Raw genomic sequence first — 25,603 nt, 5'->3', positions numbered from 1 at the left:
AGGTGGTCGAAATTTCCGGAGCCCTTTACTACGGCGTCTCTCATAATCATATGGTGGTTTTGGGACGTTAAACCCCACATATCAATCAATTATGTTAAAATGTGTAAAGTGTTCTTCAGACTCTGTCCTTTGCAGCGTCTCCCAAGTAGGCCCTTTCGTGGCATTTACAAATTCCGTGAAGCACGACAAAGCAATGTTAGAGAACACTTTATAAGCGCAAACGACGAAGAAACAAACACACGCAACATGACCGGCGCATTTCTTTTCGTATTCACCAATCTTCTCACGCAGAACATCACATAAACGTTTCATTCTCTCTCTTTGTGCTTGTCGTTTGCGCTTTTCAAGTAAACACTCTAAAGGCAAACCAACTCGCCCTAACAAAGGTGTTGTTGTCAAGACTTGCTACGTAAAAGATAAACGTTTTTACAGAAACGTTGTTGAAGACATGCACGCCAATTTTACTTCATCGCAGCTGCACGCGAAGGTGTTTCGCTCGTCTTTCTACTCTAATTTTAACGCCGTAGGTTAGAGACCAATTAGGACGGAGAGAGAGGGAGTGGGGAGCCGGGATGGAGCGACGCTTCAGCGGTGATCCGGGAGCTCTTCAGGTTCACCAATCGCAGGTGGTTGTGAAGCGGCTCACTCGGGGCGCTGCTGCTGCTGCTTGAGCTCTTCGACGATCTTCTTGTTCCTGTCGATCTGTGTCTGCAGCGCCTCGATGAGCTGCTCGCGTTGAATGATCTCTTTATGGATGTGGTCCTGAAGCATCTTGAACTGTGCTTTTTGCTGCGTCACAGAGAGGCAATCGAGAAGTAAGTGTTAACCCTACAGGAATGGTGGAACGCTTGGAATGAAGTATAATTGGATTTCGCGTTGTCAGGCTTGCATGTGCGCACTGAACTTCCGATCGGCTAAACGAGCCTTGACATGGTCACCCAACAATTGGTAGTTTACAGGGAAACCTGGAAGCGGGGATTTTACTACGCCTATAGAGATATGAAAAAGTGGGCCGTAAACAGACATTTCAGAGAAAAACAAACTATAAGTTGACGGCTGTAAACCCCGCCCACTGCTGATTACCGCCATTTTACCATGATGGCTGCATGGCGTAACGTGCAGCAAGGAGAGATGCCGCCATCTTCTACCACAGTTTCAGCAATGGGGACTCCACCTCGTGCGGCGAACTCCACCTGTGCTGGCACACTAGGAGCTGGTTTGCCTTGCAACCTCTTTCTTTTAATAAATGTTTACAGACACCACTAGTAGTTGCTGCAAATCACCCAGTTTCAGTGCTAAGCATAAAATCGCTCAAATGCGTTGATTTCACGCGCAGCTGACAATGAAAAAAAAATTGCCCGCAGCTTCCCTCGGGGGAACACTGAGGAGGATGCGGACCATATAATTGGTTAACGGGGTGTTAAAGTGCGACTTGCTTGGGTCGATGGCTAAATTGGTTAACGTGGTTGTGAAATGGGGTGTTAAATTGCGACTTACTTGGGTCGATGGCTAAATTGGTTAACGTGGTTGTAGGAGGGGGTGTTAAATGAGTGAACACGTACACACGTATGCGAAAGGGCGGCGCTGGTCGAAGGGACGTCGATCATTGTGTTTGTGGATTCGTTGGAATTCATTCCACCGCGACCTTGGACGTCGACGCGCCGTACAAACCAACCGACGAGCGGCAACTGAGCGAGCGAGCGCCGACCTTGAGTATATATACAGCACGACGGCGCATGCACTGTCAGCTGTTGAATGTTCTCGAAGCGCGACGCCACATGCGCGTCCACTGGAGAATCAGGAGAATTGTAGATGTCGAACGCGGTGTGTAGAGGAGGAAAGGTGCACAGATGGTGGAGGAGTGAAGCGCGCGCGGTGTGTAGAGGAGGAAGGGATGCACAGATGGTGGAAGAGTGGGCGACGGCGCGACGGCGCATGCGCGCGCGTCAGCTGTCGAATGTTCGAGAAGCGGTGCGGACGGCGCGGACGGCGCACTACAAGGCGCGAGTATAAGATTCTACCGCATCTAAAAAAAAAAAGCCGCCCGCATCTCCCCACGGGGTTAACTCGAGTAAATGCGTCACAGAGTGATGGCGACATCACGTGAATGCTGCGTAATTGGGTATAGTTTGGGAATGCCGAACTATAATTTCGTCCTTATAAATCGTATTTATTGAATGAAGGAGAAGCGTTGCCTTCAACGAGTGGTGGGACGCTGATTTTGGACTGTTCCTCACTACTGGTTGAAGATACCTCTGCTTCCATCGCACCTACTCGAGCAAGGTGTCAAGCAAGGTGTCAAGTCAAGCAAAAGTCAAGACGCCCTTGACTGAATTCTGAACGCGCGATCCAGTGCCTACATATACACCCCGTAAACGGTTGTGCAGCTCGAGCAGTTGTTTTTTTTTTGTTTTTTTTTCTAGCAGACGCTGCCGGCGTCGGCCCGCAGGCATTATGTGTAATAGTAGTGGTGAGTCTACGGCCAATGGAAATTGTGCATCACATATTTTTTTTTTTTTTGGTTAGGAACGCTAGTCCGACGTACGTGCCAATGGGCATGCGGTAGCTCCTACCGTATCTTGTTTGCGTATTTCTTAACTGATTCGCACAAAAGTAAGTGGTTAAAAACTGACCAACAGCACTTCACTGACTCGAGATGAGGTGTGTTCTTCAGATTTTTATGTGCACCAACATAAACGTTTTCTTGTTGACGTCGGCACAACTTGGTCTGCTAAAAGTTTAGCTCAATTCCAACTTTTTTTTTTCATCATTCGCGCTCATAACAGCTTTTTCTGCACCGTATTTCTTATGTTTTCGGTCACTGAAAAAACAAAGCCCAAAATTTATAAAACGTATGCTAAAGGAACGCAGTATCTGAGCTGAAAACGTACATTGTGCACTGAAAGTGTCGCAAACCAACAACCCCATCAATAAACTCTCATAAAGAACAGTGTTTCATGTTTATCTGAGGAGTTGGAGTACGCCAGAAGCGTTTGCAAGATTAGGACGATAAGAAGAAAAAGCTCAGACTGCGAAATTCACCTTCTATTCTTATACCGCACTTTCAGCTGTTCCAACCGGCCGAAGAACGAGTGTAATTTACTGCAAAAATGCATACTTCTTTTTATTGTGACAATTTTCACCGACTGGACTGCATTGTAAGTAAGTCTAAGTTTGGTAGAATACCACGTGTTAGCATCGTAATTTTTTTCAGCAAGTACGCTTACTAACACCTCCTTATACTATTTCATGTCAACAAGTTTCATGTGCAATCTATCAGTCATGGTTCTGCTTTGCGACGCGGTAGGTGATCATCCCACAATCGCCATGAAGGTCTACCGGGAAACAGTTATTATTCTAATAATTTTTCAATTTTTTACCTGCACAGTCTGTTCAAAAGAAACAGGAATAAAGAGCCGAGCAAATTAAAGAGTATTGAGAAGTAGAGTGTTTTTTTTTTTTTTCAATCTCTGAGCAGAGCGAACGGATAAGGTGAAATGTCCTGTCGCAGGAGAGCATTTCATGCGAACTTCGCGTACGTTACTGCAGGGATGAATGTTCTCGGGAGGGGGCAAATTCTTGACGACCAACTCTATGCAGTCACGTAGAACGTCTTTCTTCGGCGTTTTTCCCGCGTGGCATGAGAAAATCAACGTGATTGCCAGATCACGTTCAGTTGCTGCCACCTTCCTCGCATCTGCATGGGGTGTTTAAAAAGCGACGAAATACCCCTAAGTACTCTGCTAATGCTAGAGGGACGGCCACGCTGCGCCTTCAAACGCACGTGCACCGAAAACGCTTGAAAGGGATATGGCGGCGTAAGGTCATGTGATGCGAGAAAGCCAATCGCATCAGCGGCGGCATGCGGAAAACAGATGCGATACTCTGAAAGTTTTCCTGTGACTCTAGTTCAGATGCGCTTCTTCCTGCTACGTACATGCCGTAGCCTCACGGTATAGGTATTCTGTGCTCTCTCTATAAAACCCATTCCATGTTTGCAAACAGCAGTATAGGCACCGTCGCACGGAGGAAGGAAAAAGGTAAGGAGAGGGCATGCCCAGCCGGCGCAGGGCGTAAAAAGTGTGGCGGAAATGACATCATGGCGGCCATATTCACTAGGCACAATGGCGGTGTTGCTATGGTTGCGTGTTGCGCAGTGGAGCTGGTCTAGCAGTGAGCGGCCGCGGCTGGCGGCGGAATGTGGGCCTCCCCAGGTCTCGTGCTGAGCCGTGGCGGACAATATCTGTGCTCTGCGCCGCGTTATTGGTTACGCAGTGTTCTCCTGGCTGTTACATTACTCTTAGCAACGTTTACAAATCCCTTTGTCCATCACGGGGTTTCAACAGTGCGTAGAACAAGTGCATATCCATGTGTCGTGCGGCGGATGACGCGGATGAAGCAGTTAGTGTTCAGCGAAATTGCGTTGGGCACCATGACGAAGCTGAATGACGACGAACGCCTTGCAGGTCAGTGACGGTTGAGTAGTGCTCCTGCTTGTGACAACGGACGGCGCTGTTGAGCCCAGCAAGACGCCGTGAGGACCATGTGCACATACGTAGTTTCGTGTTGTGTGTGTACAGTAACAACTTGCATGTGCGAATTAAAACACCTTTTCTGTTCCGCTTGGTACACTCTCCACCAGCATTGCATGTAATCTCAACGTAACAGCAACCACGTTCAACTGTCACTAGCACCGTGCTCAAAGTCACCACGGTCGCAGAATGCTGACGCAGGTGAGTTTCACGCGAAACACGGGCACAGTGGCAGGACGCTGCGTCAGTCGCGTGGCGGAATGCAACCGTAGAAGGCGCACGACCGATCGTGTTGTCTGTACAGTTGCTGAATTAATGACGTGAAAGCACTCGCCGTTGTCAGTGCTTCTAGCGCGCGTTCTCTCGTAGTTGCTTCGTTGTCGGCGAGCTGTTCCTCTTTGTTATTACTCGGACGAAGCGATTTCGCTGAAGGTGTCCCGCTGGCTCTAAGTGATGAGCCCAGTTCCATTAGTTTCGGATCGTCACGACACACGCGCTGCGCAGCCCACGTGCTTTCCGAGCCGGAGAGGGAGTCGCGCCTTCTGCTTCGCATTCATATGTAAACAAGAGAGGAGAATTTGCCTACTCAATATGGCCGGCTTCCGGCTTCATTGCGGCTTCACAACGAGTGACGTCAGGGCCTCTCCTTACCTTTTCCTTCCTCCGTGCACCGTCGACACACTGGGGTGCTTGTGACGGCATCGCGTAACTTGGGCCCAGCCAAGCCTAAAGGTTCGCCACAGCCTTTTTTTGAACACGTGACAACTGACAATGCTGCTGCAAAGCGGCCTTCGAGCTCAGCGCTGTGCTCTGGGGCCGCTTTGCATACTTTTTTCAGTCATTACCCACTTGTATGGCTCGCCCAATAAACCTCTTTAGATTATTATTATTATTATTATTATTATTATTATTATTATTATTATTATTATTATTATTATTATTATTATTATTATTATTATTATTATTATTATTATTATTGTCGTTGTTGTTGTTGTTGTGTCTGTGTATGTAAGTTCTTTGTATAAATGTATATACCCTGAAGACACGGCTACGGCGCGCTGCTCTTTTGCAGTGACTCAGCGGCTGCAGCACAAATCAGTCACTGCAAGTGGTACACGAACGATATCTCTTGTGGTTACATAACCACTGCGTACTTTACAAGCCACTCACCGTTCGGCGGAAGTACTCTTCCTCGCGAGCCCGCTCCATCTTGCCGAAGCTGCCTCCGGCCTCGCGGATGCTTCCACCAGCGCCCCCGCCCTGCGCGTTGGATCGGTTATCATCATCGCCAGTGACACCTCATAGCTTCCCATTAACAGCGTCTTCATTTGGTACGGTTGCTACACTCTCAGAAAAAAACATACACTACCTTCAGCGAGTAGTGTAACCTACGAGAGAGTCTAGTTGGCACGTCAGGACTCTCCGAAAAAAAAGACACACACACATGCTTTTAGGGGCGAAGCTCCTTAGAGTGCAGAATAGTCCCTCGTCGTCCACTCTAGCAACTCTATAATACTCGGAGTGCTCACTAGATGGCGCTGCTACACTCTCCCCCACTCTGATGCCTAGGAGACGCGTGCGATAGGAGACAGACGGACATACATACAAACTGACGAAGACAGACAGACGGAGCAAAGCTACTTCATTATCACTCACTTCGAGGATATGACGTCGTTTACGAATAATAGAACAATACGTTGTGTATATACAGTGTTCGTCAAGTCTTTACATGATTATCGACTGGGTGAAAATCACCGAGGATTCACGGTGCACTGATCATCATTCAGCCCGTAGATATGCTGTGATTTTTTAATTTTTTTAATGTAGCAACCATCCCCAATGAAGGTGCTGTTAATGGGATATGCTGAGGTCGGGAGTCTCAAAACATCAGCACTCTGCAAAATGTCAAAGGGGTCTCTTTTTTTTTCTTTTTTTGACACTTCATATGTACAACAGAATACTATCAACGATTGACCGCAATGCACCGTAACAACGCTATGGACGTAAGAAAGACAACTGTTTTAGAGTTACCTCCACACACTGCTCCTTATGCATTCACTTAAGACGACGTGAAGGTAAAAGCAGTTTTGTTCTTTTTCTTAATCGACTACTTTGGGGATTTTCGCAAAACACATATGTTATTAAAATGCGCACCACGTGTGCCGTGGCTCGTCACGTACCAAGCAAGGAAACTTGTTGTGTAACAGCTCCCCTGTTGGCTGAGGAACACTTCGAAGGGCAAAGTGGCGGTGCCTCAACGACAGACAACGTAGTTAGCTTATCTGACGACGTTGCTTAAAAAGCACAACGACAATGTAAGAAAAAGGTGGGGATGGCGTGATTGAGTGAGTGAAGTTAAATTGGTGGGCTGGTTTCCAGAATGAGTTGTTATATATGCTACACACCTTGCCTACGCCACCGTCCCAGTTCTCAGGAAGATTAGACTTCAGCCGCAGATGGCTGAAAAAGAAACAAATTGGGAAGTGAGAGTGAGAAATCAATCTAGAATAATTATATTTTAACGGGCTCATTAACACGCCGGACTTGGTGATAAAACACGCCCTGCAGATAGCTGCTGATATACTATGAAGAGCACAGCCAAATCTTCTAGTCGCGCGCGGCAACGAAAGTTTTAGAAGCGGTTCACCAAGTTGTCATTATCTTAGCCACTCCCTTTTCAGTCAGTGGCCGGCGCTCACGTTCAGGCGCTACCAACACCTGAAGCTTGACGTTGAACAGATGATATGCAATTGTCTCATAGCGGACATAAACCAAGAGCGATGTTTGGATCACATATGAGGGACATATGAGAAAAGAGAGAACTGCACGACCGATTCCTGTTACTCCGTTCATTCCCGACCGAACCGGGAGGTTTTTGCGGCAATCTATGCGTGAGGCAATGCGCTACGATATCAATGATCACTTGGAAAAATTGTTCAGGATCCCTCAGTAAGCTTAACAGAAGTGGATCCCCCACTGCAAGGTGAGAATGCTATGCCGACCAAATGTGGACGTTTCTGCCGTGGTAAGTATGGAACTACAGCAGCACATACTATCGGTCCGTATGGCACGAGCCTGTACAGCGCTCATGAATCAATCATTGGGCTCGGTGAGTAAACACATCCTGCGGATATACCTGCAGATACTGCTACAGACAACTCAGACAAATCGTGTAGTCGTGTGCGGCAAGGAAAGTGTAGAAGTGGTTCGCGAAGTTCGCGTTGTCTTAGGTACTTTCTTTTCATTCAGTGGCCTGTGCTCACTTTCCGGAGCTACCAGCACTTGAAGCTTGACATCGAACAACAGATGGCAAGCCGTTTTCTTATAGCGACTCTGCTCGAGCAATTTCATTCAGGCAGAACACCTTTAAAAAAGTTACAGATCACATAAAATACAATGTTGTCAGCATCTGCGAAGCTTATTCACAATATTTCATCGAGTGAACCATATTTTTGATAAGGTGAATAATACTTAGTTCGTAAACTTGCTCTTAAGCTCTGTCCCGCATTCAAACTGTTTTGTTGTGACCTCGTGGATATGTGTAGCAATATTTTTTTTTCGCGACACATGTGATATAGGTTCTATACAATTATTCATGTGTGCGGCGTATTATACCAATTATTGTGGCTTTTACGTGCCAAAACCATGATTCTGACCGAGGCTGTAGTAGAGCGCTCCTAAAGTTTCAACTATCCTGCAGTCGTGCATTACACAGACCTCTGGCATTTTGCCTCAATCGAAATGTGACCGGGCTACCGCAGCTCGCTACGCTTCCACGTGTGGCATCTGTGACCATGACGGCGTTCTGAACACGAGCGCGCTTTTACACGAAATTTTTTAAACAAATATCGGAGGTTACATTACGCTCTAAGCATATGGGGGAGGGGGGGGGAGTGATTTTAAATTAAAAGAGAAAAGTGAGCACCGTAACTGTCTCTCAGGGGGAGGACATCTCAACAGTAGCTCACGAGGGTTGGGCGTAAAGGAGGGATTTAGAGGATATGATTAAAAGGTAAAGAGATAGAGAGGGAGGAAGGAGAGAGCGAGGCGCAGGGACAGCGAACGACGGAAGTGAGGAGAAGGTAGGTTATGGAGACGTTCCCAAGAGTCCGAGGACGGGGCAACACTGGTGAGAGCTCATGTCGGCGACAGAAGATGGCGTAGGGCGGCCAGTGCTACGTTGTCGTCGGGGACCGGTGTCAGAAGGTGGCGTGACAGCCCAGTAGGCCAGAGCAGCGCTGTCGTCGGAGATCGCGAGGGCACAACCGGTCGGCACGGAATCCAGCGAGCGAATCCCTAAGCATATGCCTTAGCTTCGGGACAGTACTACGTGTCAGGAGTATAACAATGATTTTCGACTGGGCTACGTTTACATACGACATTAAGGCGAAACAGCGTGAACGACGTCACAGGTGAACAAACTTACAGGGTGCAGCGCTCTCACCTTATGCCGCAAGCCAGACGCTTGAAATTTTTTGCCGCCCTGAAGCCCAGCTGCAGAGCCATGTTTGAAAGGCCTTCGTCGTCCTTTACTTGGCATGTACCAATGTAGAATAGAGTAGATCCTTGAATCTGTGGCACAGACCCACGCTGGGGGATTGGCCAAGAAGTGGAAAATTTTTATAATAAAATTCATTATTAAGAGCTTCAATTTCGTCTCTTTAAAAGAAAGAAGAAAAATAAATCATGAAGAATGTATTATTGGAATTATATAATTTAATAGTATATGAGCTGTGAAGCGGGAAGGTGGAGTGCCACACTGTACTATTTAACTTCCCAGGTCTGTTCTGGCTCAACCACTCACAGCTATAAAAGTGGATCCCTGGCTCTCTTTTTTATTGCAATAGCAATTATATGGACACTCTTGGTTGGATTCTGCCGCCGGCGTCGATGTCATGCACCGTATATGTATACGTTTGTATATATATGAAAAACCCAAGAAATGAAGAAAAAGATAAAAAAAACACTCCGGCGCGCGGAATCGAACGTAGGACCTCTGCGTCGTTAAAGTGAGGCGTTAATCACTGAGCAACCACAAAGCCAAACTTTACCATTCACACGGCAAGCTATTTATACCTACCACTTACCGCTGCTATGTTTTCAGCATTACCCTAATGATGACGCAATGAGCGCACGTCACCACATCACTCCGTGGCGCCCGTTCTAATCTCCTACGCGTACTTTGCTTGACTTAGAGAAGGGGAGCGACGCTCCCTCGCGCACCCTTATCTCGCGGTGGCGAGCAGGGGAGGATCGTATGCCTTGGCTGGCCTCGGGCTTTACGTGGGACGATTCTGCTGTAGTTACCAGGCGCACAAAGGTCACTGCAATCATTGCAGTCTCCATTCGCGAGAAGCGCGCTTTTCAGACTCAGCGAAGTCACATATGAGACGCTTATTCGGATGCATCCGTACCTGTGAGTACGTTTCATGCGTAATTTGTGCGATAAACGCGGGGCACGTTTCGATCTGCTTTTCATTCCGCGCGTGACCTTTCAAATTGTTGCTATCGCATTCATTGCTTCGCCTTTGCGGCAAAGATGCGACTTTTTTTTTTTGGCATCGAAGCTTCAAAATTCAAAGGATATACTACCACACGAACACCTCTGATAGTTGGGCTTCAAGCAAGCAAAACGCCCTTTTACCCAACCAAAATTTGCAAAATAAGGGTGTAAGGATGTTTTGCTTCTACAAATTGTTTAAGGGGTGATGTTCTAGTCAAAACACCCTTCAGGAATGAAGGGTGCTTTGGGTTGTCGAAACACCCATGACGTATACAGCAACGAGCAAATTCATAGATGGTACTCACTGATTAGAGTGAGTACCATCTCTAAACGGCTAAAGTGCTGGCATTTCGCACTGTGCGCGCAAAGTGTATTCGCTAAACTAGGCAAACCTCCTCGATAGGCACTAACTTTCGCTTGCTGTTGGTTTGATGATGATTACAACGACGACGATGATTATGATGATGAAATGATTGGCACCAACCCACTGAGGGGGATCCTTGGCATATCTGACTGTTAGATCTCATTTATATGTGTGTCTCATAAACAAACGATACCTTAAATATACACTACTTTGGTTCATATTATTAGTGTGTTGCTTTATCATGCCACTTCATTGCTTTCTGGTATGATATCACCATTTGTTGTACATTTTAGGGGCGAAGCTCCTTAGGCCGTGGGTCATTCCCTCCTGTGAAGTTGTAGTAGTATGTAGCCACCTCTAGTTTATGTGTTGCTCAATAGATTGCGTTGTGCGTATATGTCCTTAGGAATATTATTATTATGTGGTTATAAAAGGGAAAAGAGAAAAGCGAGCCCCGTAACTGTCTGTATCTGGTACGACCCCTCAACAGTAGCTCACAAGGGATGGGGGTAAAGAGGGATTAAAAGGATAGGATTAAAAGGTATAGAGAGGTGCAGGGGCAGGGAGCGACGGAAGTAAAGAGAAGATAGGAGAGATGAACACGGTCACAGGAGTCCAAGGACGGGGCACCACTGGCGAGAGCTCTTGTCGGCAACAGGAGATGGCGTAGAGCTAATCCTGTCGGCCAGAGCTACGCTGTCGTCGTCATCGGGGACCGGTGTCAGGAGGTGGCGTAGGACCAGCCCGGTCGGCCAGAGCTGCACTGTCGTCGGAGATCGCGAGAGCACAACCGGTCGGTTGTGCTCTCGCGAGCACAACAAGTCCTTGGGAATAGTCCCCAAGTCCTTGGGAATCGAGTCCTTGGGAAACGAGTCCTTGGGAATCCAGCGAGCGAGTCCTTGGGAATAATATAACTAAACGGCGTTAGTGGTTTTCACAGCATATCCACGAAGTGAATGATATGAGTGGATCGAAGCGCCCGTTCATGCTTCCGTCCGTCCGTGCACATGCTTCTGTCTATCCGTGCTTCCGCCCATCCGTATGTCCGAGCATATGTGCGGTGAAGTGACGCCAAAGTTAATTGTTAGACGTCTGAGCGGTCTGGCCGGGACCAGAAACTAGCCAAATTTTGAAATAAAGTCATTTTCATTACTCGTACGATACAGTACCATACTCAAATTTAAATATTATTGACTGAAGGAGACAGATAAATATGTTAATGCAGCGCTGGAGACTCTAGCCTGGCCATTCATCTGACAGGACTGCAAGACGCAAAGCTACTAATTTAGATATAACAGTCAGAAACAAGCATTTCGCTCAAGGGTCCTTTATTTTATAATTTCTTCATTTTTATTGTACTACTGTCTTCAGAGACGGCTCTATCTTTAATTACTGTTTCCTTGTTCTCATATTTTATGTTAGATTCACAACTATTACCTTTGGAAAAGGAACAAGAAAGCCAATATTGTTTGTTTGGCTGTTTAGTGTGTAAACAGGCGCCTACCATATGACGTCCCCCCACTTCAAAGAATAAGCCTCTATAGAGTCCACGTGTCTGCCTACAATTCTGCACAAGGCAAACTGAATGAGAACAGATTGGACGACACAACAGAGCGCTTGTATTGGGTACACTCATCAGTCCTTAATTTCCCAACTACTGTTATATCAAAGATATAGAAATGCACATCATATGGGGGTTGGGGGGGATAAGGGAGGAGTGAGCGTTGTCTTTTGATTGCTCTTGCCCTTGGAATGGCAAAAGAGGGGCAAGCTAAATAGTCTTTTTGGGGGAAAGGGGGTGCTTTGTGCCCCCTTCCCACCTTTTTTGACCCAGCCTCTTCTGGGCTACAAGTGCCTTTCTTTTAAACTCGTACAGCTTGTGTACAAGTTCAGCTAATCAAAGAGTGAGTGCACGTAAGTATGAAAGCACGCAAGAACTAAATAAATTCATGGTGTGTTAGAAATGGCTAGGCTAAGCTGGGCAACAGTGTGTCAAAAGGCATTCAATCAGCTAGTCGAACGAAGACATAAACTGATTGCTTTGCTTCATTGCTTACATGTTCAGTACAGCATAGCAGCAGCACTTTTCCAGCCATTTCCTAACATCATTTCATTGCTGTTCATATCACACATCCTTTTTTTGAAAGCAACCAAATCAATCCTCCATCATTCATACGTCATTGAACTCACGGCCCTCAGTCCCCAGCAGCTGCGAAGCAACTTACCACGGAGGCGGTCAGATCTGCAACGCAGCAGAGGGTGCCAAGAATCTCTGGATCAGGATACACCGCCATTGGAACCTGAACCTGGCAACGTTTAATGCTAGAACCTTATCTATTGAGGCAAGTCTAGCTGTACTGTTCGAGGAGCTAGAGGGTGCTAAATGGGATATAATAGGGCTCACTGAGGTTAGGAGGATAGATGAGGCCTATATGGTGCTACAGAATTGGCACGTTTTTTGCTATCGGGGCTTGGCTGACAGAAGAGAACTAGAAGTGGGGTTCCTAATTGATAGAAACATAGCTGGCCACATCGAGGAATACTATAGCATTAATGAAAGGGTGGTAGGTATCGTAATTAAACTCAATAAGAGATACAAGATGAAGGTGGCACAGGCTTACGCGCCTACATCCAGCCATGATGACGCTTCAGTTCAAAGCTTCTATGAAGACGTGGAATCAGCAATGAGTAAGGTAAAAACACAGTATACTATACTGATGGGAGACTTTAATGCAAAGATATGGAAGAAGCAGGCTGGAGACCAGGCAGTATGAGATTATGGCATCGGTACTAGAAATGCCAGAGGAGAGCTGCTAGTAGAATTCGCAGAACGGAACAATTTACGGATTTTGAATACCTTCTACTGAAAACAAGGAAATCGCAAGTGGACATGGAGGAGCCCTAATAGAGAAAATAAGAATAAAATAGACTTTATAATGAGTGCACACCCAGGCATCATGCAGGATGTGGAAGTGGTCGCAAGGTACGATGCAGTGACCATAGAATGGTACGGTCTCGAATTCGCCTAGACTTGAAGAAGGAACAACAGAAACCGATATGCAAGAAGCCAATCAATGAGCTAGCACTGAGAGGGCAAGTACAGGAATTCAGAGTCTCGCTTCAGAACAGGTACTCCGCTCTTATCGAGGAAAGCAGCCTTAGCGTTGATGCAATGAATGATAATCTCAGGAGTATCATTACGAAGTGTGCAGTGGAAGTTGGAAGCAATGTAGTTAGACAGGACACTGGCAAGCTTTCCCGGGAAACAAAAAATCTCATTAAGAAGCGTCAAAGCACGAAAGTCTCAAGTACAGCGGACAAAATAGAACAGGCAGAGGTTTCGAATTTGATTAATAAGCGTAAGGTATCCGATGTGAGAAGGTATAACATGAAAAGAATCGAACACGCTCTGAAAAATGGAGGAAGCGCCAAAGCAGTGAAGAGGAAACCTGGGACATGCAAAAATCAGATGTATGCACTAAGAAACAAAGAAGGCAAAATAATTACCAATATGGATAGGATAGTTAAAATAGCGGAGGCATTTTACAGAGATCTGTACAGTAGCCGAGACAACCACGACCTTAATACTATAAGAACTAGCAGTAACCCAGATGACACCCCACCAGTTATAATAGAAGAAGTCAGAAAAGCCTTCGAAAGCATGCAAAAAGGCAAAGCTACAGGTGAGAATCGGGTAACATCAGATCTGCTGAAAGATGGAGAACAGATTGTGTTAGAAGAACTATCCAGCCTGTTAACGAGGTGTTTCCTGATGGGAAGAGTACCAGAGTCTTGGAAGAATACTAACATCATCTTAATACATAAGAAAGGAGATGACAAGGACTTGAAGAATTACAGGCAGATCAGCTTGCTTTCCATAGTATACAGGCTATTTACAAAGGTACTTGCTAACAGAGTTGAGAAAACATTAGAGCTCAATCAACCAAAGAAACAAGCAGGATTTCGAACAGGTTACTCAACCATCGACTACATTCATACTATCAATCAGGTAATAGAGAAATGCTCAGAATATAGCCAACCACTATACATAGCCTTCATAGATTGCGAGAAGATGTTTGATTCAGTAAAAATATCAGCAGTCATGCAGACACTGCGGAATCAGGGCGTCGATGAAGCATATATAAACATCCTGGAAGAAATCTACAGGGGATCAACTGCTACCATAGTGCTTCATAAAGAAAGCAACAGAATACCAATCAAGAAGGGTGTAAGGCAAGGGGATACAATCTCCCCAATGCTATTTACCGCGTGCTTACAGGAGGTTTTCAGAGGCCTAAAATGGGAACAGTTAGGGATAAGAGTTAATGGAAAGTACCTTAGTAACCTGCGCTACGCAGATGACATTGCATTGCTGAGTAACTCAGGGGACGAATCACAACTCATGATTACGGAGTTAGACAGGGAGAGCAGGAAGGTGAGTCTTACAATTAACCTGCAGAAAACGAAAGTAATGTACAACAACCTCGAAAGAGAGTAGCGCTTCAAGACAGGTAATAGTGCACTTCAATTTATAAAAGACTATGTCTACTTAGGGCAGGTAATAACCGTGGAGCCAAACCACGAGATTGAAGTAACTAGAAGAATAAGAATGGCTAGGAGCACATTTGCAAAGCACTCTCAAATTACGACAGGTAGATTGCCACTATCTCTCAAGAGGAATGTATATAACAGTTGTATCTTGCCGATACTTAGCTACGGAGCAGAAACCTGCAGACTTACTGAGAGGATTCGGCTTAAATTGAGGACGACACAGCGAGCAATGGAAAGAAAAATGATAGGTGTAACTTTAAGAGACAGGAAGAGAGCAGAGTGGCTTAGGGAACAAACGGGGGTTAAGGATATAATAGTTGAAATCAAGAAGAAATGGACATGGGCCGGGCATGTAGCGCGTAGACAGGATAAATGCTGGTCAATAAGGGTAACTAACTGGATTTCCAGAGAAGGCAAGCGGATTAGGGGGAGACAAAAGATTAGGTGGGCAGATGAGATTAAGAAGTTTGTGGGTATAAATTGGCAGCAGCAAGCACAGGACTGAGTTAACTGGCGGAACATGAGAGAGGCCTTTGTCCTGCAGTGGACTTAGTCAGGCTGATGATGATGAAATCAGTGCAACAGACAATTAGGCCACCGAAAGCATAGGGGACTCTAACTGTTGTCTTGTGTAGTAATTGTGGTGTAAATTGTAATTAATTAAATTAAACAACAAATCGCCCTTTTCATCATTTGGATTCTACCACACAACCTTCAAATTGCACACGGGATGCTCTACAAAGTCAACTACGATGAAAGATGCTTCCTCTTCGTTGGTTGTTTCTGTGTCATAGTCTTTGCGAGTATACGGCCGTAGACCTCTTTTTGTCATAAGCTTTGCAAGTACAGTTGTCATAAATACAGTTGTCATAAGCTTTGCAAGTGCACAGTTGTCACAAAAAAGCTCCACATTTTGAGTTAGGACTGCGATTCCTCTTCTCTGATGGGTCTCGCACTGTTTGTGCTGTATTATTCACACAGGTTACACTCGCCTGTAAAGCTTACACTTTATAAAACAGGACACCACCTTTTTTATCTTTTTTTAACATTAGTTGGTATTTCCTTCTTTATGCAAACAAATACAATTAGTGATCACTTGAATTAGGTTTTGAGGCTCTCAGTATTTGCCCTCGCTGTTCGTTGTTTGAATGTGCCTATGCAGAACTACGAGTTCAAGCTTTTGCTAGGACTTATACCCAATTTTTTTTTTTTTTTCGTAGCAGTATTCGATTGAGCAGTTTGCAAGACATGAGCTTTGCAAAAAAGCTGAATACTCGCTTATCCGAGGGATATAGCCTTTAATTGCACCTTTCAGCCTCTAGTAGCTTTTGAGACCTACAGTATACCGCTAAAGTAGAAGTATTATGACTTAACGAAACAGAAATTCGCGTTTCCCATAGAGACTATGTGGCACAAAATTTTGTCGTCAATTGTACATTGCATCGTGGCTGGCTGCTTGTGCCCATTATGATAAGCCTGAAAGAAGTGAAGTGACTGAACCATTTCACAAAGGCACATCAAAGACAGACATGAGAGTCAACAACCGTCATGCACATCCCCATAAATTTAGGTAATCATGAAATTTGTCACAACGGAGACAAATCTTCTCTCTGAAGCTCCGCCAAAAGCATGCGTTGCCCAACGGCTTCATCTCCTCATCTATTGGCAGACTCTCCACAGGAGTGCTTTTGTGTGGGAAAGTTGGTGCGACATTTGCGAGACAAATCAGCACGAAGGACACTGTACAACGGGACTAGCACTGCTCACGTTCTACTGTGTCTTTCATATCATCTTTCATGCCAATTTATTTCGCAAATCTCTACAGGAGGTTTTACCTTGAACATCTCCAATGCAAACAGAAAGAATTATTGCTAAAAAGATGAGGCACTCCTCCTGACAGTGAGAAACATGCCCTTCAAGCACACAGCTGGGCGACATCCACGCTCGTGTGAGAAGGAATCAGGTAAAGATTTCTGATAGCCCTAAATAACAAATATTTGTCCCAGAAGGATCATATAGGCATTCGAGACTTTTTCATAAAATCTAGAACTGTCCAAGAAGGTCCGGGCTGGCTGGTGATACCAATCAGAAGTTCCTTCCTACCGCACATAAAGAGAGAGCATCGGCAGCATCGAGTGTACCTGGAAAGCATTGGCTAGTGTCTATAATAGTAGTTTAAATAGGGCACGATTTCCTGACTAGATAAAAAAAGAATACTGACGAGTCCGATGCTGTGTTCAAATATAGGTGACTTGAAGCCCGCTAGAGTTGGTAAAGCAGCCCTAAATAACAAATATTTGTCCCAGAAGGATCATATAGGCATTCGAGACTTTTTCATAAAATCTAGAACTGTCCAAGAAGGTCCGGGCTGGCTGGTGATCCCAATCAGAAGTTCCTTCCTACCGCACATAAAGAAAGAGCATCGGCAGCATCGGGTGTACCTGGAAAGCATTGGCTAGTGTCTATAATAGTAGTTTAAATAGGGCACGATTTCCTGACTAGATAAAAAAAGAATACTGACGAGTCCGATGCTATGTTCAAATATAGGTGACTTGAAGCCCGCTAGAGTTGGTAAAGCAGCGCCTGTGACCGTTTTAGCATCTCTCACAGTAGAAACAGTTGAGGTATTAACTTCTGGGGCTTTCCACGGCCAAAACACAGTGTAAATGGCAGACATGCTGCCAAGAAAGACTCTGAATTCGTTTTTGACCCCGAGACGAAGGTACACCTTGGTAAACGGGTGTTCTTAGATTTTACGGCCATCGAATGCACCCTTCATGGCCATAAATCAATAACATGAAATTTAATGCCCGTCGATTAAACCTAATACACAAGTGGTGCATGCGCAAAGAATTATGACACATGTGAATACCTTTATTTTGTACGAAATATGTACGCCAGGATGGCGCATGCCTAGTTGCACGTCCGCATCGGCCAAATTTGTCTATGAGGAAATCAATGTTCCCTCATCACAGCAACACTAAGAGATAGTGCATTGCAGTGCCAGGGAGTGGGCGTTCAAATGGGATGCACTATCACTGCACACTACACCTTCTTATCACTGTCAGCTGGGCTCGTTGCGACAGATGACAGATATCCTCCTTGACTTGTGCACGGGAGTGGACCTGAAGACAGAATTCTGGTTGGCCAGGATCTCATGGGTGTAGTCGTACCTTGCTACTCCTCTGTTGGACAAAAAAAAAGACAAAAAGATAAACAAACAACCCTGAAAAGGTTTCGTTCAACTGTAAGACAAATAAGTTAGTACATACAGACAGATGTGATGCCATATTTTGATTCCCATCTCAATGGAGAAATATCTCATGAGTGTGCTCCGACAGGCTGATGTCGAGGAAGTGAGAGACTTGTTCACTTATTACGAAGCGTGCAAGCCAACTGATGCAACATACACATGCGTACAGTAACTGTCCATACTGATGACTTCCATCTGTTGAGAGACGCTACTTTCTTTATCAATGCCTCATCAAATGCATCACAAAAAATAACTTCGTGGATTGGATTTTTACCGAATGTTGCTAGGAAGACAGCGAACCAATCGTGTGATCTCTTGCAATAATAGCCCCCACGAGATATGAGTGAAAAATTGCCCTCTTGGTGCCCCCCAACGGAAGTCGACAAATGGAAAACTATGTTTATAACGGCTCTGACCTTATCAAGGAGTGACAAAATCTCCACATACCTCATTATGTATAGCGATCGTCTCCTAAGAAATATTTTAACCCACTTGTCTGGCATTTTTTCGTGAACCAGCTTCATGATGCTCGACGACAGGAGAGACAGCCCGGCTATTGTGTCACCGCAGAACTGGAAATAAAAATAATTCGTAATGAAATCTCTTTATGGGTGGAATACAAGCAAAACTTGTGTGCCAACATTACCGAGGATGTCTCGCTAAAGAAACATACAAGGCTTTCGTATATGCAACAGACCATGAACCACAGCGAGCAGGTTTGATTAACTGTGCAACGTGCATGACGCAGACAGGACAGAATATCGAGCTAAGAGGAAATTCAAAGTGACAAAAAGTCACCAAACAAGAAACGTCACTGGAGCAAATGTTTTGACAAGGGTGCTGTGAATACAAGTCTTAAAATGGTTCCAGTTACATAAACTTCAGGTACAAAAAACAAATGCCCCTTGTTAAAATGGGTAGTTACAAAAAATTTTCATTTGTCATTTATTTGGGTCAAATGAAAGGACAAGCCCTCAACAACATAGAACATGCACTAGCACCCTAAAAATTATTTACGATAAGAATTTCAAAGCTAGTTTCATACCCTGATGTTGCACCATGGTCTGAGCTTCTGACTCTAGATATTGTGATGTTTCCACGATCACTCCGCTCCGAGGCTCTATTGTGAAGTACAGGCGGCCATTTTAAATGTTTCGGTACTTGACGTCATCACTGGCCACACTGGTTCATACAGGGTCAATCATAGGTTAGTGTCAATCACTGCAGTCTCAAACTGTCAATATCATAATAAAATATATAATCACAATTCGCTGAGTAGCCCAAAGCCATCACTGTATTCACTGGATTTGTACGGCGGAGTGAACTCTGCTTTGGAAATTGATGTCGCTGCTCCTTGAACGAGGGCTCCTCATTCGTATACTCATTGGGTTTAATGCTGAGAAGTGAGCCACGCTCAAAGATGTGAGCACCCATGAATTGCCTCACCCGAACGCTGTCCACGTGCGGTTTGATGTGGCCGTCTTCGAGAAGGTCGAGACAATGAACGTGCTGTATCTGGTTCACTTCGGGAGTGAACGCGAGCGCCCTGATTCGTCCCAATATCGCCTCACACGGCGGGGACCAAGTTGTGCGCTCAATCTCCCGGTAACCGTGAATCGCCTGCGAATGCAAAAAAAAAAAGTGTCGCAATGAACGAACCACGCCAACTATCACATAATGCTACGACAAACATTCACATCCAGCAAAGAGCCTGCTGCTACGAAATGCAACTCGCGAATGCATGAAAACGGGGTAAATACGAAGTAAATGTAACAGCAAGAACTACAGCGCGAGTTACCCAAGCTCTTCAATTTTCATCAGGGTTTCTGGCACAATACATTCTGCAGTGTCATACCAAGGACAGTCGGCACATAAGCAGGCGGAGTCCGCATTCTTCGAAAACAAACAGCCATCCCTTCATTTCAACGGCTCCTAGGTGGCTTCCACTACAGTCTAAGCAACTTGGTTGTATAAAACAATACGACAATTAGAAGAAGACAATTTAGCAAGAATAATGCTTTGCTTATGTTCACAATGCTAGCTTGGAACAACCCAGAAAAAATACACTGCACTTGAGTCGCGGTAAGCGCGATCGATGCTGCACTCCGTTGGGAACGAATAAAATGAATCGACTAGGCGACAGTCTTACTAACATCGTCCCAGTGGCTGCTCTCGTACCGCAGCCTCTTGTACTGCGGCTCGATTTCGGCGAACAGCGTGCTCTCTTCTTCGGACGTCACAAAATCGTCGTAGACGGTCATGCTCTGGGCCACCTCGGCGAGTGTGTTCGCGTCAGATCCTTCGAAGTGAGCGCTCACATATTCCTCCGTCAGCACTGGCCGTCCTTTGGACGCGTTGGCAACGTCTATCTGCGCCGAACATAGCCACCGCGTTGGTTTAAACGTATTCGATAATAAGTTACAGCGCATTTTTGACGCCGGCAGAACAAGACGGGTCACCGCGAAGGCGGCCATTTTGTATCTGCGTCCTCTCACGTGTACGCAGTACTTTCAGTTTCGGTTTCATTTGTTTTCAGAATTTGTTGTAGCTAGTGGCGCGACAAATAACTCGCAGGTTGGCGTAGTGATTCTTGAATCGTATCTTTATGACTTAAATGCATATATAAGCTAGTAATACCGCGCCTTGTGATTGGCACAAAACATTCTAAATATAATGGTGCAGCGGTAGGTTCGGTGTTCATTGTCGCGTCGCCAGCATCGCCTCTGGAAGTCCGTTGGTCCTGGTTCGACCTGGTTCGACGCGCCATAACCGTCTCTGTGCCCTCTTAACGTTCAATTACGGCGAAAGTTGGTAGCCGAGCACTTCGAAACGCTGCATTCGCCTACCACACTTGCCATTAAACGACGCTTCACTTTAGGTAAGTCACATGCCCCGGACTTGTCGCCAAAACGAAACTTTCATGGCGCGTGCCTACCTGCCATGTGTGAACCTTTCTTCAACAGGTCGCCGGAACAAGCGCGATGTCTTCGCACTTTTCTCCCCGCCATGACACTGAAAGTGCCGCGATTCGCAACGACAACGCGCCAAGGATGTCCTTGGTGGCGCAGTTCGATGATTTTTGTCGCCGGGTTGCTGACGACGACGACGAAGTACTGAGCAGTGAGTATGCCGCATTGTGTGCATTATGGCGCCTGAGGCATTAGATGTTTGGGTATGCCCAAGTTTGTAGCGAATAATGTTCTTTACCATAAAACATATCTGCCTTTTCGGCAAACCAGGTTTAGTATATTAACTGTCGAAACATTGCTAAACATCTGTGCCTCGGACACTGCTCGATGTATTCATAAGCGAGCCTTCCGTATTATCATTTTTTTTTTCTCTTTCGTTGGAAGTGGTCTCCACTACATCGTCCGCAAATAGTTTACGCGCAAAAGCTACTGGAGCCGTTAGAATTAAAACACCGTGATCTAAGTTTCCCGAAGGTACTAAATTAATCCTAGGAACAGTTGGAATTTGATATATATTTACGAAAAAAGCGACACAGTATTGCCGATTAGGTACCTAAATAGGTTCCTGGAAAAATGGTTCAAGGATTAACCTTGGACAAGTTTTAACGTGGTAGCGTTCAAAAGCTTGTTTCGCGGAAATTGCGGCAGCGGTGTCGGCGTCGTTGGTTGTGAGTGAAAAACCATCATATACGTGACCGAAAAATCTGGAATGATGCAAATAAAATTCATTAATGATAAAAAAAAAACCTGGAGCAGAGTAAGGACCAAACCAGGGTTGTTTGGGTCCAAGGGGGGACTGAACTCGGGTCGTTCGCGGGGGCAAGTGGATGTTCTACCACACGTACTGTGACTCCTCTGCTTGTGAAAACAGTGAAAACAACTTCCTCTGTTTCGTAATGGTAACTTTCATGCTTCAAAAACAAACACGTCCTGCATATATGCTTCACAATGCAACATGAAGTATTGTAGTAGTAATGCGGGGTACAAGCTTCCGTTGGCAACGTGCGTCAAAATATGTGATTATCATAATGGTTCTATGGTTGAAAGCCGGTACCCCACTAGAAAAGGGACACGCGGTGCTGTGCCTCTTCCCTTAAGGCCACGTAGTGGGTGCATAGCTAGTTCGAAAAGGTTTAGTGCACTAAGTCTTTGAAGTACGCACTAGGAACAGGATGTCGCTATTGTGTTCAACTCCTAAAAGTGAAGCTTTATAGGGTCTCCTAATTTTTGTTATAAGCCACATACGATTCCGTTACTAGTGAGAGAGCACATCTATTCAACAGTATAAAATTGGTCTTTTCCATTCCGACTGCCCGATTTTATGCCAATATTTCAGGATGAATTGATGGCAGTTATTCTGATCATACATTAACTCCAGACATATATTTCTTCGGTGGTTATAGTGGCTGATTCCTTGTCCGTTTAGACTGCCCTGGCAGTACCAAAGTCATCGTGCTGTTTATCAGAATTTAATACATATATGATCAATCTTGTAGATTTTGTCCATTTGGTCTGGGTGCCAGGTCACACTCATCTAACATGAAATGAAGGGGTGGACACACTGGTGGCAGCATCAACTCTGTGCCCGGTCTTGAAGATTCCAAGACTTTGCTAGATACTATCGATAGTATCGAGATATTGTCGCGCGATTTTGAAATTTTTGTTCAAGACTGAAAGATACCAGCTCTTCTGTACTAAATAATGCAGATTTTCAGCACCATAAGTTTCAGTAACTTAGCTCATGTTGTCGAACAAGACGATTGAAGTGACAATTACTAAATTGTGATTCAGAATTACACCTCTAAATTTTTTTTTGTGCAGACCTACTTTCCTTCCCCTCAATGCTACTATTGTAATCAAGCAGAAACCCTATAGCTCTTTTTCACAGAATGTTGCGGCTATCAAAATTTACGGCAAAAATTTCTGGCAACACCTTTGTGAAAACACGGGCTTAGGCTTCCTGGAATGCTATTATTCTCCCTAAGGGCCTCGGCACTGGGTCACTCCAATAGGGACATATATTAGGCGTTATTTAAGCCCCGCCGCAGTGGTCTAGTGGCTAAGGTACTCGGCTGCTGACCCGCAGGTCGCGGGTTCAAATCCCGGCTGCGGCGGCTGCATTTCCAATGGAGGCGGAAATGTTGTAGGCCCGTGTGCTCAGATTTGGGTGCACGTTAAAGAACCCCAGGTGGTCAAAATTTCCGGAGCCCTCCACTACGGCGTCTCTCATAATCATATGGTGGTTTTGGGACGTTAAACCCCACATATCAATCAATCAATTAGGCGTTGTTTAATTATATAAAAAAATCTGAGTGATTACCTTGTTAATATCGCAAGTATATACTCATTACTTTATTTTCTCAATAATTTATTTCATGTATTTTATTCATTTTTTGTAGCTCTTTTTAATCTTATTTTTTTTATTTTTGTTTAGCAAATGAAATACGATAAACAAATAAGTTTTCTTGTACCTAAAAAAACTTGTCGTTTTTATTCTCTCCCTCACGCCCCCTTTTTTTTTCTTTTCTCCAAAATCCCACTGCCTCACGATGGAGCCACTTCTCTAGGACCCAACCAACCAAAACCCACCCATGCGTGCTCTTATGTCACTGTTGGATCCGCTTATATATGCTCGTGCGTCGCTCGTTGATTGAAGTTGCATTGCTTATTCCTTAACCTCATGAGTGGCAGTCTTTATCACATTTTTGGATGCATAGTGCCCGATGCATAGTGTACAGTGATGCCACCGCGGCCGCCATATCCGGGTATCAGCTGATTGAGACTCTGCATGAATTAACTCTAGCTCGAGTGTGGGGAGGAAGAAACTGTGGCCTCAGACTAGTGCCAATACAAAATATCATGGTGGCTGCCATGTTTGGGTTCCCAGTACCGAGAACGCTATTTACAGCGGGGGAAGTGCCAGCAGCGACCAGGGAGGTTTAGAGCCCCCTAAAAAGTTTCGCATTATCCACTGCTGTAACATGAAAAAAAAAAAAAAAGAGCAGAACGCTACCTTCTCCTGCTCCCCTAAAGGAACTTGGTTGTCGTCGCCCCCCACTTCCCCCTAGTAAAAGAAATCCTGGCACTCACCCATGACTCATAGCATTTACAACGTTGGCCTTTCTGCCCCACTTCTTTCTGCAGCCATAGTGGAATTTGTGAGGAACCAGGAAGCGTGCAGGCAGCGTTGGGAAGCAGCGGAACAGTGCTGCAGCAGACTGGCAGAAGCGAATGAGTCCCAGGCTCTGGTGAACTCGGAGCTAGAAGCAAAGCTGCGATACACGAGGTACGGTGAAACGCTTCCATTGGTGCTTCCTGCCATTTTGAAATGGCAAAGTTTTGACAGGCGATCAGGAAACTTATCACGTTTGCAAGCTGTTTTGACGCACGGCTGCAAAGACCGTTTATTACAAAAAGTGTGCTGTACTAGGAGCTTTTTGTACATTGTTGGAAGGGAGTCAAATGGTGCTTCAGAAAGGTTGCAGTAGAGTCAACAATGTCCTCTGTTAAATTCACAAACGTCTTTCTGAACCGCTGTTTGATTCCATTTTTAAATTAATAATAAAGTATTCCAGGCATTTGTGGCACAATCATTTGTATCATCAAGTATACAAGTTGACTGGCTAGAATGGGCCTACAGCAGGCGGTTTACGTAGAATCACAGCAACATGAAAATAAAGCGTGGTGTTCAAGATTAGGTACTTCTCTTATCTCCCACGCATGCATGCTGTATGTCACATGTAGCACTACGTAGTAAATATACTACGAGGAGTTCTTAGTTTTAAGCACCTTTTAATAGACCAGCAGATTATGCAAGAGAGTTTATTAGAAGTTCGGTTTTAGGAGAATGTTTGTCGGGTTGAATGTCTTGTATAGGTTTTGTGTAAGATTACGTTCTTTTGCTGCAGTGACATCAGACAAATGGGAACCTGTATCAAGGACTGTTTGTGTGGAAATGCTGTGGTCGTTTTTAACCCTTTGGTCTATGCATTGGATGCACTCACTTGCTGAGGTAGTTTCTTAGATCGGCTATTGTGGCTGAGGGAAAAAACAGCATTTTCTGTTCGCGAGCTTACCGGGAGTGATTCAGTGTCAATAGTACGACTGCGTCTTGATCAAACTTTTTCATATTTTCTCATTGTCCAGAGTAGGTTGTTCCACGTCTTATAGATTAAAGTGAATGATATATGAGTAAAAGTCTTTTGATCTAGGCTCTTTTGTCACTGTACTAGGCCACTTAATACATCATACTAGTAGTTGTGGTGGGGTAACATCTATGGTGTTATGTTAATAAGCTATACACTGTGGGTTCAACTCCCAGCCTCAGCGGGCAGATTTCAATGGATGTGAAATGCAATGAACACTAGTGGGTTTAGATTTAGATGCATAAACAGCCTCGGTTAGTCATTACTTGATGCGTAATCCTCTACT

At 45.1% G+C, this 25,603-nt stretch overlaps 3 protein-coding genes across 5 annotated transcripts in view; 1 reads left to right on the top strand and 2 right to left on the bottom strand.

Annotated features, from left to right (window-relative positions):
- Nucleotides 1–249: 249 nt before the first annotated feature.
- LOC119181687 (uncharacterized) lies at nucleotides 250–9,091 on the bottom strand. Its single transcript, XM_037432929.2, has 4 exons — nucleotides 8,977–9,091; nucleotides 6,938–6,992; nucleotides 5,703–5,792; nucleotides 250–789 (listed from the first exon to the last, which is right to left on the bottom strand). The coding sequence occupies exons 1-4, from the start codon at nucleotides 9,036–9,038 to the stop codon at nucleotides 643–645; spliced, it is 354 nt and encodes a 117-aa protein (XP_037288826.2). The 5' UTR covers nucleotides 9,039–9,091; the 3' UTR covers nucleotides 250–642.
- An 8,712-nt stretch (nucleotides 9,092–17,803) lies between these two features.
- On the bottom strand, nucleotides 17,804–20,690 carry LOC119181043 (alpha-ketoglutarate-dependent dioxygenase alkB homolog 7, mitochondrial). 2 transcript variants are annotated; one of them, XM_075875674.1, is made up of 5 exons: nucleotides 20,357–20,690; nucleotides 19,650–19,823; nucleotides 18,651–18,775; nucleotides 18,223–18,292; nucleotides 17,999–18,135 (listed from the first exon to the last, which is right to left on the bottom strand). In XM_075875674.1, the coding sequence occupies exons 1-4, from the start codon at nucleotides 20,675–20,677 to the stop codon at nucleotides 18,256–18,258; spliced, it is 657 nt and encodes a 218-aa protein (XP_075731789.1). In that variant the 5' UTR covers nucleotides 20,678–20,690; the 3' UTR covers nucleotides 17,999–18,135; nucleotides 18,223–18,255. The 2 variants fall into 2 exon arrangements, with proteins under 2 accessions (XP_037288112.2, XP_075731789.1); XM_037432215.2 differs by lacking the exon at nucleotides 18,223–18,292 and having other exon boundaries at nucleotides 17,804–18,135.
- A 174-nt stretch (nucleotides 20,691–20,864) lies between these two features.
- Nucleotides 20,865–25,603, top strand: part of LOC119181688 (uncharacterized) — a 41,363-nt gene continuing 36,624 nt past the window's right edge. The window contains exons 1-3 of one of the 2 annotated variants that reach the window (XM_075875672.1): nucleotides 20,865–21,081; nucleotides 21,167–21,323; nucleotides 24,317–24,458. In XM_075875672.1, the coding sequence (XP_075731787.1) occupies nucleotides 21,185–21,323; nucleotides 24,317–24,458 (281 nt within the window). In that variant the 5' untranslated portion in view covers nucleotides 20,865–21,081; nucleotides 21,167–21,184. The remainder of the gene's footprint in view (nucleotides 21,082–21,166; nucleotides 21,324–24,316; nucleotides 24,459–25,603) is intronic. The other variant, XM_075875673.1, reaches the window with a different exon arrangement.

This window comes from Rhipicephalus microplus, chromosome 10, assembly GCF_043290135.1.
Source record: "Rhipicephalus microplus isolate Deutch F79 chromosome 10, USDA_Rmic, whole genome shotgun sequence".
Taxonomy (NCBI): Eukaryota; Metazoa; Arthropoda; class Arachnida; order Ixodida; family Ixodidae; genus Rhipicephalus; species Rhipicephalus microplus.
Note: the sequence above shows the minus strand (reverse complement) of the source record. Positions and strands in the feature narration are given on the sequence as shown.

What these genes read in the sequence shown, in the direction of transcription:
- LOC119181687 (XM_037432929.2), bottom strand. Translation starts at nt 9,038, where the DNA reads ATGGCTCTGCAGCTGGGCTTCAGGGCGGCAAAAAATTTCAAGCGTCTG. An exon ending in GGGACGGTGGCGTAGGCAAG is followed by an intron (nt 5,793 to 6,937) that starts GTGTGTAGCATA and finishes TCCAACGCGCAG; the next exon opens with GGCGGGGGCGCTGGTGGAAG. An exon ending in AAGAGTACTTCCGCCGAACG is followed by an intron (nt 790 to 5,702) that starts GTGAGTGGCTTG and finishes TCTGTGACGCAG; the next exon opens with CAAAAAGCACAGTTCAAGAT.
- LOC119181043 (XM_037432215.2), bottom strand. Translation starts at nt 20,677, where the DNA reads ATGGCCGCCTTCGCGGTGACCCGTCTTGTTCTGCCGGCGTCAAAAATG. An exon ending in AGAGCAGCCACTGGGACGAT is followed by an intron (nt 19,824 to 20,356) that starts GTTAGTAAGACT and finishes TTGCATTCGCAG; the next exon opens with GCGATTCACGGTTACCGGGA. An exon ending in CGCACGTGGACAGCGTTCGG is followed by an intron (nt 18,776 to 19,649) that starts GTGAGGCAATTC and finishes TTTTATTTCCAG; the next exon opens with TTCTGCGGTGACACAATAGC.